At 39.3% G+C, this 12,386-nt stretch overlaps 1 protein-coding gene across 1 annotated transcript in view; it reads left to right on the top strand.

Annotated features, from left to right (window-relative positions):
• The window catches only part of LOC115433363 (NLR family CARD domain-containing protein 3-like), a 102,953-nt gene that overhangs the window by 67,106 nt on the left and 23,461 nt on the right, over positions 1-12,386 (top strand). The window contains exons 3-5 of the mRNA XM_030154734.1: positions 9,048-9,254; positions 9,600-9,722; positions 11,455-11,559. Coding sequence (XP_030010594.1) covers positions 9,052-9,254; positions 9,600-9,722; positions 11,455-11,559 — 431 coding nt within the window. The 5' untranslated portion in view covers positions 9,048-9,051. The remainder of the gene's footprint in view (positions 1-9,047; positions 9,255-9,599; positions 9,723-11,454; positions 11,560-12,386) is intronic.

Here is a 12,386-nt window from a genome sequence, read left to right as displayed (position 1 = left end):
GATCCTGAACTGGGTCCATTTGACCCATCAGACCAAGTGAGGATGGATTTGATGAACAGAGGATCCTTCAAGTAGGTGGAGATTTAATGTTTCCCAAACCCCATTCACACAGAAGTTTCCGTTACCTTTATACATTTAGGAAACTTACTAATGGAGAAAGAATCAGAAAGTTCTCCTGGTTCTTCTACTCAATGCAGAAAGATGCAGTCGTCTGGTTCTGCTGTAAACTCTTTTCTAAATAATCCTCAAGACTCATAACAGAGAAACACAATGATTGGGTCAATATTGGATCTATATTAAAGTCACAGAAGAAAGGTCCAGACCACAGAGAAAATGGAATGTTATTGGAGGATTTGGAAGTTAGACTAAAAATTCTTTTACAAGTCGATCAGAACAGATGGAATAGAGATGAATACACATTTAATTGTGAGGAGTACAAGCTAAGATGAAAAACAGTGTAATTGTAATTATATTTATTTTATTTGAATGTTAATTGTTAAAATCTACAACAGCGTATTAGGGCCACATAAAAAAAAAAAAACACTTGTCACTATAAAAATAAAGTCATAGCATTTCAAGAATTAATTCATAGTTTAAAAAAACCCCTCATAATTTAACAAAAATAATGTTGTACTTTATGAGATTAAAGTCATAATATTTGGAGAATAAAGCCATAATAATATGAGAATAAAGTCATAATTTAAAAGCAGGTAGGGAAAAATATCATAATTTACAAGAATAAAGTCGTACCCACTCATTGCATAATGGAGAACTTGGAACGGTTTGTGAGGTTCTACTTTCATTTTGGGTTTATGCACTGTCAAATACTGAGCCTATTAGCCCTGCCCACCATTGCTTTGCATGTTGTGTTCGCTGTAACTGGAAACTCTGTCAATAAAAAGGCTTAAGGTTTACAATTTCTAAATTATGACTTTTGATCACACTATTGTGAATTTATTTTCAAAATATTACAACTTGAATCTCATAGAAGTGTGGCATTATTTTTGTTAAATTATGAGGGTTTTTTTTTTTAACTGCGACTTTATTCTCATAATATAATGACTTTATTCTCAAAATATTACAACTTTATTCTCATAAAATTACGGGTTTTATCTTCATATTTTACGACTTTATTCTAGTAGTGATAAGTGTTTTTATTTTCTTACGTGGCCTTAATACGCCGCCGTAAAAACCTTCTTGATTGTAAACTTTTTTATTTTTATTTCATAGATAATATTTCGTTTTAATCTGAGTGCACTTTATTATTGTAAATGTTTGTGAACTGTTTCTGCTTTATTTTTCTTTTATCTGCAGTTTATTTAAAAAAAATAAAATACTAAATTTATGTCATCTCCTACTGTTTATCTGAAACTGGGTCACAGGAAGCAGCTGCCCACTTCCTGCCACTGACCGAGCTGCAGTGCACCAGCCCCTTATGGCAGGGGTGTCCAAACTTTTTTTAAAGAGGGCCAGATCTGATAATGTGGACATTGCCAGGGGCCAGTGGTCCCTTCAGACATTTTTTAAACAGTAAAAATTACATATAAATGAGCTGTTCTACAATAATTTTATTTTCATTGTCACAATATAATTTTTTTTAATGGCAATGTAACCAGATCTACGCCACTCAGGTGTGAACAAATAAAAAAAAAAAAAAAAAAAGAAAAAACAATTCTGCCTTCCTTTCACATCTGGAGTCAGATTACATAGAACAAACTGTATAGAGTATCTTAAACTTCCAAAAAGTTGATAAAAATCTTAACCCCACATTCATTTTAAACATGACTTATATGAGTAATCATTACTCATATATTACTCAGTAATGTAAAGTCTGTTAACGTTTAAGATGAAAACATATGACTCTTACTCTTGTCTTTCACAAAATCATTCAGAAAGTAATATTTGTGTCACATCTACAAGTACATAACACCAGCAGTTACAGGCAACTAACCTGGCAACTTGGTAGCCTGCCTTGGTGGTGAATTCATTGAACTCCCAGGTTCACATGAAGAGTCACTGTTGTGAGTTTAAAGCAGCTGGAATTTGCTTCACTTTTTCAGAACGCTCACTCCCTGCTAGCTTGTCGTATGCGTTAGCATGTTTTGTCTGCTAGTGTGTCTTTACATTGAATTCCTTAAACAAGGCAACAAGCTCTCGACAAATTAGGCAAACACAATCACCTCGATTTTCAGTGAAAAAAAATTGCAATTCCCATCTCTCCTGGAAGCGGCGGCCCTCACTGTCAACTTTCCTTTGTTTTATTTACAGGCGCCATGGTTAGAAATGAGCGAAAATGGTTCACGGCGAAGTCACAGAGCCAGATAGAGTTAGAGTGGTGCTGCCACCATGAGGTGAAAGGAGAAACTGCATTTGAACCTTTTATGATTCATGGACTCGGATCAACAGTCCAAGCGGGCCATAAATAATATAATATAAAACCCAAGCTGTGGGCCGTATTAAATCTGACCGCGGGCCGTGATTGGCCCCCGGGCCGGACTTTGGACATGCCTGACTTATGGCCTTTCTGACAGCTGACACCCTGACCAGGATACAAACCCCAGCCTCCTGCACCAAAGTCACTTCATATTTAGTCCAGTCTTTATTGTTTTACTGTCACTGTGTTCAAATGTAGGTTTGGTGTCATCAATCTGTCATATTTTAAGAAGTGTACACAAGTTGTGTATAGCCAGTGAGCTGCTCTTGAATTAATGTCACAGTTCAGAAGGAAATAATTTTGTCCTTCTGGATGTATGATACGGTGGGGGCCCCTAAACTTGTCTTGCTTAGGCCCCCATATGAACAGGGCCAGCCCTGGAAACATGTCAAAGGTCAGCCCTGTGAGTGAATCCTCTGTATCACTGAACCCAAACACATCCTCTATTTACTCATTTATGGAGGAAAGGTGTTGGTTCTGTCCTCATTTACTGAGGTTTTCATCTCAGGGCAGATTTGACCTGCTGACATAAAGTATGGAACAAGAATACGAAGAAATACTAAAGATCTGTCACTGAGGATTCATCCCAAAGTCAGTGTGTTTCATCCAGTTTTGGTTGTGAATGTGATAGAACTGAATGTAAACACAGACACAGATAATGGTTCCTATCAGTCCTTGAAGTAATGACAGTAGAAACTGTTGTAGACATGTTCTCTCTTCTGACTCCTCCTCCTCTTATCGACTTCATGTTGGGTTCATTTCTACTTCTTGTCCAAACGGCAGCAGCTGCGAGTCTCTGAGTCTCTCCATGAAGGTAAGGTTGGACCTGTTTGACTCTCACCTCCTTCACTGTGAGTTCTTTATTTCAGTAGAAACAATAGAACCTCCATGACCTTTATCCATGTGTTTGAGTCCATCTGAAGTGACTGTGATGAGATGAGAGTAGAAGATGATGTGAAGCTCAGTGGCTGAAGTCAGTGTTGTTGTCATTGATGATGTTATTGAGGGTCAGGGTTTTTCTCCTCACTATGTCCATAAAACTCCTTTGGACTATTTAGATTAGACTGGGTCATGTGTTGTACTGGTAACTTCAGAGAATCCAAGTTTGATTTAATGCTGCGCCACAAAACAGTTGCTTAAACACAGGAAGGGATGTGGTCTAAAGTGTTTCCTGTTGACGTCTCTGTGACTGGAGCTGATCCACTTCTCTAAACACTGAATGGGGCATGAACTGCTTCCAAAAAGTCAAACCTGAAACTGTTACTTCTACTTGTGGTCTAACTCAAATGATTCGTAAACCTACCAAGATAATGAAGAGGAAAGATGATACAATAAAAACATCATGCATTGATCCCATTTTTACCAATGTGCCTGAACTGTGCTCAGATACACTGTCAGTGCCTGTGGGCTGTTTTGATCATAACTTCATATTACTGGTCAGGAAAACAAAGGGTATGTCAATCAAAGTGAGTCCTAAACTCTAATTAAAGAGATCGTACAAACTATTCAATTCGGAAAAGTTTGTGGACAACATTAAAAAACTAGACTGGTAAGTGCAGGGCCGGACTGAGACTCATTTTCAGCCCTGGAGTTTCATACCTCAGACCGGCCCACTTTAGATCACGACCGATTATTATTAAAATCATGCAATTCTAACCTTACATGTTAGGTCTACACACTGTTCTGCAAAGCCTTCTAATTCAGTGTATTTTCTAAAATATTTCCAATTCAGCGCAAGTAAAGGTTGCTTCACAATGTGGATTTATTTCAACAGTGAGTGCACATCGACATCTCCAACATTATTATTCCTCACAACACAACAATAACAAAATCTATATTTTTTTCTTATAAGTGTTAACATTTTTCAAACCTTTAAAATGTTTGAAATGAAATTAAAGTATAAAAATATTAAAAATTAAAAAAATAAATAAATAAATTAAGCTTGCTGCACTTTCTAATAACTATTATTTTGGTATCCTCTGCAACAAAAGATTTCCATCACAACTTACTTGCGGTTTGTTCCATCGATGCTATTGAAAACTTTTGGTACAGTGATATTAGGGGTTTGATGAGGATGATAAGAAAAAAATATGTGTATCCTGTGACAGGGTGAGCAAAGCAGTCATAGCTAACAACAGACTCCTGTTCATCTGTGTCATTAGTGGTTCAGGGTTGTGCTGCTGAGCTGCTCCTCTGTCATCAGCAGACTCTGCTCTCCCTTTCACTCTTCCTCCTGTTTCTCTAGACTCACCTGCACCTGGATCACAATAAAAAATAATATCTACAGACATTTTGACTTACTGAACCAGTTCAGATCTTTACACTGGCTAAATATGCAGGTTTATTTAATATGACTTTATACTATTGCCTTTCAGTTGTGGGCTTTGTGTATTTACTGTCTCACTTTTAATAATAAAAAATAAAATAGGTCAGGACTATGGTTTGGGTCTAGAAAGTGGTTTTACTGGAACTAATGCTTGTTCACACAGTCTGTTCCAACAGCTCACCTTTCCCTTCCATCCTGACAGGAACAATCCCCTCATCACTACTGGCTCCTGGCTCTGCTTCTGACACTAAAGCACATTTTAAAAATGCTCAGAATTCTCAGCACAAATCTTCTATTTTCAAAGCCTTGGTGTCAGTTTCATTCATGTAGTGCTGAATCCTGGAGCATCTCAGAGCCCCTTTCATACTGAACAGGCCTACACCATACTCTTCATTGGAGCCTATTTCTTCTAATCCTCTTCCCTCTCTGAGCAGTCCTACCTGCCCACTCTGGACTTGTGGGCTCATGGCAGGTGCTGGATCTGGTTTCTGAATCTGAGAAGCTACAAGACAAAGTTTCCCACTTTCGTGGCGTCGCATCATACTATTATTTAAATGACATAACGTTATGTTCCACGTCACAATGCCACACAATTCACTGACTCGATAATTAACTAACTTGAAAGGTGCTTTACCCGGTTCATCGTCCTTATTAGTTGTTTCCAACCGGGAAGTCGTTTTTGTGAAAAAGTTGCAGATTTTGTCACATTTGGCTGCATTTGCTTCCAGAGCTTTCCTCTTTTTAATTCTTGTCTTCTCCACACCACCCTTGCTCTTTCTATTATCCATGTTTCAAACAGCAAACACAGCTGACCATCCACAGCCTGCAGAGCACAGATCGTAAAAGCTCCACAGCTACAGTATAGAGCTACTAACCGTATGCAAGGACATGTTACGCCAGGTCACGGTGTGTCCGCAAAAAAAAAAAAAACAGGAAGAAAACAAACAGTTTACTACTAGAGGGGGTGGGGCCCAGGAACAGCAGCTGCAGATTACGTGGTCAACTCAGTGCTATGACTGAACACCGGCCCCCAAAAAATAAATAAATAAAATATTAAATACATATTTAAAGTGAACTCCGGCCCTCGCGGCCCAAATATTATACCGGCCCACCGGGAATTGTCCCGGTCCTCCCGATTAGCCAGTCCGGGCCTGGGTAAGTGTGCTATCAGAGCAGCATCCAGAAACTGCTTTGTTGAAATTTGAATCATTGATTTTTCCTGTAGTAGAAAAGTGTGCTCCTCTCAAGAAATATACAATCAGAAAACAAAGTTGTCCACGCAGAGATAGAGAGCTGAAACCACACATGGAGGACAGAAATCAGGTAAAACTGATAGCATATCATCTGGTAAAGAATTAGACTGGCAAAAGTATAGAAGGCTAAGAAACATTGTCACTAAATTGAACAGAAAGAAGAAGAAATTCTATTATGAAAACAAAATGAAATATGAAAACAATTGTGGTACTGATAGTAAGAAATTATGGAGCATCTAGGGCTGCACGATTTTGGCAAAAAAAAAAAAAAAAAAAATCCCGATTTTTTCCTCTAAAAACTCGATTTTCGATTTCGATTTTTGGGTATAACTAGAAAAGGCAACAGCAGTCAGCATGTCGTTTTCGTGAGCAGCCCACAATGCAAGCCACTGCTCTGACCTCAAAGCTGTGATGGGATCACGTGATGAACCCACAGTTTTGTTTTGTTTTTTCTCTTCAATAAATCTTTGAAATGAAGTAGAGTATACAAACAATGTATACAACAAGAAAATAACATAAGTTTGTCAGGGGGAATACACTATAAGAAAATGTCCAAATCAGAGCAAATACTGATAGTTGTTACAGCATTTTGTTTCCACATTTATCGAACAGCTTTAAATAAATTTCAACATCTTACAAAACATAAATAATATTTGGTTTTGTGTTACAGAATTTACATTTGTGAATGAAAAATTTAGCAAGTAAGAGGACTAAATTAATTTTTTTTTTTTTTTTTAAAGTTTTTTTTTTCTTTCTTTTCTGGGTATCTGGCCCACAGCAGTGATACCAGTGTCAGTCAGTGACAGGCATCAGTCGTGTGTGCGTGGACCAGGTTAATATGAGGGATCCACATGCGGTTCTATTTAAACTGGAGGATCTGTGCGTGGAACAGACCGACCCAGGACACGCTGGAGGGATTCTATGTGTGGAGCTGGTGGATGTGTGTGGGCACAGGGCTGTGTGGGCTCCTCTGCTGAGGCTGATGACCCCGAGACCCGGACCCGGTCCCGGTTCGGAAGAAGACAGTACGGTACGGATCCGGGACAACGTAAGATGAGTGATCCGCATGCAGTTATATTTCAATTGCGGGATCCGTGCGTGAAGCCACGGCTTATATTGGTATAAGTACTGCGGGTTCATGAACAGATTTAACCTCCGGTCATTACACGGACTTCTGTGACAGACCGCTGTCACAGGAAGAGCCTACGGTAGCCCGCGGGCACGCGGAGGCGCGCGGCCCGGAGGCACGAGAGAGATGAAATCGATTTTACGATTTCCCTTTTTTAAAAATTGTCCTAATTAAAAAATCCGATTTCGATTTAAAATCGATTAATCGTGCAGCCCTAGGAGCATCCTGAATGAATTTATGGATTAAAATAAGAATTTAAATGGGTGTTTTCTAGAAACTTAATATGGTCAGTTGCCAGTCATGCATCACTAATCACAAACAATTTCTTCATAAACAAAATACACAAATTAGAGAAAAATTTGCAATTGATTGAGAACAAAAGCATACTTTTAATTTTAGGCTAAATAATGACATTTAAAAACTGCCAATTTAGTCTCTGAAAAGTAACTGTTGAAGAGTTAAAAAACAAACAAACAAACACTAAAATTCTGAAAAAAAAAAAAAAAAAACCCCAAAAAAACACCAGGGGTGGATGAATTAAAGGCAAAACGTATCAAGCTAATTGCATATAAAATTGCACCTGTGCTGTGTCCCATAATAACCCAAAGCTTTGCACAAGGGTCAGTGCACACAGATGGAAAACTGATCAAATCCTTCCATTGTCAAAAAATAATAAACAGCCGTTCCTCGGAACCTCGCGCCTCGGTGCACGGTAGTCGGACCTGAACCTGGTCTCGGACCAGAACCACCAAAAACAATCATCAAACACGTTAAAATGACTTTTTAGGGAATAAAACCTGGTCACGTGAACGCCCCACCTGGTCACTGCGGTGCGTTCAGGACCTGTGGGAACTCCTGCAAAACTTCTGGAGCCCCTCCAACTAAAAATGTACAAGAAAAAGTTACCGCTATAAAACCATCCGGCGTCTGTTTTTTCTGCATTAATCTATCAAACCTGTTCAGTTCGATTCAAAATTAGCAAAATATCTATAATTTTCAGAATTTTAATCCCGGAGGATTAAAGATTTACACACCCCGGTGCCAATCACAGTAGGTTTATTGTGTTGTCTGTATGTGACTGGATGATTTTCTATTTCTTACAGTGACATATGTAGGAGCAGAATGATCCAAAATATTCTGATGAGATTGGTGTGTGTGTTCCTTTAAGCGCGAGGGCGGTGTGTGGCGCGTGCATGTGCGTATGGTGTGAGTGGTCGACCGAAGTGCGGGAACGGAAGTGTTTGAGTATGCATATGTAGGGGTGACTAAGGGAAAAGTGTATGCTAACGTCCATGTGCAGTTTATAAAATAAAGCTGCTGTCTGAGACCAAGGAGCTGAGTCTGCTGCTTCCACTGCTGGTAAGAAAGTTAACCCAAACAAAGACAGTGGAGGAAATCCCCCTGTGCTCTCTGACTACAGTGGGAACAGACTAGTTTATGGAACATGTACATTTATCATCAACTAAAAGCTGGTGAGTTTTATCTGTGACTCTTTGAATCCAATCAGGACGTTTTGATCTGAGTCTGTGACAATAAACTGATCTGGAAACACTTTACACATGTTTCTGATGTTTAAAGTCAGTTTGGGTTCATGACGTTGTTTTGATTGGACTCTGATAACTGTTGACCTTTGACCTTTACATTCACAGTTTAGCCAATTATTGATGAACTAGAATCTGATCAGGTGATAAAGAGCTGCTGTTTAGGTCAAATAAACCAACTTCAACATGTTCATGACCTTCCTCAGTCCTCGCCTACAAATAAAAGTCAGACACAACAGGACACTAACACTTCCTGTGAAACCTTTCAAAATAAACATAGATTGAGCTGCTGTTTATCATGTAAAGGATGAATCAGTGTGGATTCAGGTCTGGACTGATGGTTTATGTTCTGATGTGGATTCAGCAGAATGGATCAAACTGAGGACGGAGAGGAGGGAGCCCCTCCCTGGAAGACCACCCACAGAACCCCCACAGGACCTGGACCTGATCTCAGATCCGGAGCTGGAGGCACACCTGGACCTGGATCTGGACCCAGCTGTGAGTCCATGAAGAGTGATGAATCCAAGGAACCCCCACTGCATTTTAAAAGAGGACGTGAATCTGAGCCTCAGTAAGTGAACGTCAGTATCAGAACAGCACTGAGTGACCCTCGGTGGACAAACATACAAGGTGCAGATAAATGACTCATAGAGCTCAGTCTGAGTTTAGGTCTGAGGGTCCACTGATCCATTTCAGCTTTAACACATTCTTATCTTAGACCTGGACCCTGAGTCCTCACATATGAGTGTCAGGTCAGAGGTCACAGCAGAATCAGAAAACAATTGACAGAGAACAGAATCTCCTTTAAAGTCCACATGGAAACTGGATTCTTCTGCAGTAGGATATGAATCACACTAAGACCACAGTTTAAAGTCAGAGTTCAGCACTAAAACCCCTGTAACATCAATGTTCACAGACCTGGACCTGGTGTTGGACCTGGACCTGGACCTGGACCTGGACCCAGCTGCATGTCCATGAAGAGTGATACCTCTATGTATGAACCACAGAACTTTAAAAGACGACGTGTTCCACAGACTCAGTAAGTGAACCTCAGATCTGGTCCAGATTCACCAACAGGGTTTTCAGCTCAGTCAGTCTTAACTTGCTGTTCTATGTCCGACCTAAAGTTTATCCTATTGCACCATCGACATCACATGGTCTTTTTCTTGAGCCTAATCAAAGTCAGACACAAAAGGACACTAATGCTTCCTGTGAAACCTTTCAAAACAGAAGCTGACACCGTTTAGATTCAGTCCCAACATTGACGATATCTTGTACCAGGATGTTCTACTGCATCCAGGAGAATGATGTGTTCTGTAATTTTGAGATCAAATTATTATTATCATTATTATTATTATTATTATTGTTGTTATTATTACTTTTTAAGTTTAACCTATAATAACCCAAACATGTAATGTGTTATAGGCTGATAATATATGTACTAAAATTAGTTCTGTCAAAATTAACATGTTAACGTGGATTAATCCATCATGATTAATCTGATTAAAAATGTTAATGCAATTAAAGAACGCAAACACTCAGGAAGCAGGGTGGACACAAGCAGAACCCAGGAGCAGCAGCGAACTCTCAGCGCTGCTGCAAAAAAAACCAAAACATGACAATAGAGAGTATAACAGAGGCACAGCAGCCTCTGGAAGGATGTTTGAAGTGTGTTCAGTTTCATTTTCATCGCTGCAGCTTTGTGGCACAAAAGAGTCCATGGGTTCCTTTACAGCACAGAGGGTTTTATTTTTTAACTCAAGTTGATAAAATCCAGTGAACCTGCTCCTCTTCTCCTTCACCGTGCCTCTGCTGTGCTGTTACTCTGAGGTCACGTTCACAGCCCCTCAGGGAATACTGTGAGGTGTTCAAAAACACTCAGTAAATTACAGTGTTTGCCATAAACGAGCATTGAACATTCAGAGATACATAACATGTGGGGTGCCTGTTAATGCACAGATGACTGAACAGTATTTTGTCAGAATGTCCTGTGTCCTACAGGTAGTTATGGAGTGCACCCCCTTATACTCCCCCCTTCACTGTACTGAAAACATATTGAAATCGTATCGAACCGAAGACCCCAGTACCGAAAATGTACTGAACTGAAATTTTTCCCTGCTGTTACACCCCTACAATTGACCCATCTGTAGCGCAGAAGGTCTCTGAATGTCTCTGACAACACATGTGGGTCAGTTTGTCCGAATAGAGTTAGCGTCGCGCATGCACAAATGGCAGTTGGTCCGGTAGTGACAGGCAGCAGAACCAACCCATAAAGATGGAAGACACTAAACAGCACAGTGGCCCTCTGGATGGAAATATGAGGACAAAAAAAACTAAGATGGAATAGTTGTTTAGCTGAAACTGTTGAAGGTGTTTAATAAACCTGTTAAGTGCACATATATTCCCTTCTTTCTTGAGTCTGTTTGCTCATGCAAATCAAAACGCGATTGATATCGATTAAAAATGAATCATATTTAGCTGTGATTAATCGAAATTACTCCACCGCAATCCTGTGATTAATCTGATTAAAAATTGTAATCATTTGACAGCATTAATTAAAATATTAACCTCATGTAAAACAGTCCATTAAAACTGTCGGATTAATGTAATATTAAATTACACAACATGAATTTTTTACTTATTAAACTCCACTATGTAACAGAAAGTTAGATTTCACTGTGTTATGTTTAATTATGAAACACAATGTACAACATCAACCAAATGAATGTCAGAGTTCAGCACTAAAACCACTGTACCATCAATGTTCACAGACCTGGACCTGGACCTGGATCTGGACCAAGCTGTTTGTCCATGAAGAGTGATGCCTCCAAGGAACCCCCACTGCATTTTAAAAGAGGACGTGTGTCTGAGCCTCAGTAAGTGAACGTCAGTATCAGAACAGCACTGAGTGACCCTCGGTGGACTAACATGCAGATAAATGACTCACAGAGCTCAGTCTGAGTTTAGGTCTGAGGGTCCACTGATCTGTTTCAGCTTTTTAAATTTTTGATTTTATTTACTGAGCGTCAGTGTTACATGGTGCATATATGCACATGGTACATAGTGTTCGTATAACAATCATAATAGTTCCTTCAAACAATGCTCATCCCTTATTTTTCATTTTTTCTTCCCATAATTCACCCCCCACCCCCATCCTTCCAAGAACATACAGGGCACGAACCCACAGAGAGAAAGGAAGAAAACAATTAATTAATTAAATTAAAATAAAACATATACATAGGTCCACCACTGTTATAGCTTTGCGGTATACATTATGATTTACATGGACAAATAATTTAAGTACAAATGTAAGAGGGCTGCTGAGTAGGCACGGTTTGAAGTTTACTCAAATATGTCAACACTGGATCCCATACAGAAAAGAATGTATCCCTAGATCCTCTGAGTGTGTATTTTATTTTCTCTAACTGTATTAATTGCATTAGGTCATTAAACCACAGACATTTCAGGTGTGTTTTTAAATTTCCAGTGCTATAATATTCTTCTCCATGCCAGCAGTGTTGTGAAAGAGATGATGTTTTTATGTCTTTTCCTGATGGTAGAACGTCTTCTATCTGTGGTACCAAACACAGCCATTACTGCACTGGGTTGGACAGCCATATTAAGGTCCTCTGACAGTGTTCTAAAAATGGCAGACCAATACGATGACAGGGCTGGGCATGACCAAAACATATCTTATCTTAGA

The sequence above is a fragment of the Sphaeramia orbicularis genome, chromosome 2, assembly GCF_902148855.1.
Source record: "Sphaeramia orbicularis chromosome 2, fSphaOr1.1, whole genome shotgun sequence".
NCBI classification, from domain to species: domain Eukaryota; kingdom Metazoa; phylum Chordata; class Actinopteri; order Kurtiformes; family Apogonidae; genus Sphaeramia; species Sphaeramia orbicularis.
This window is presented reverse-complemented; position numbering and strand designations above follow the sequence as displayed.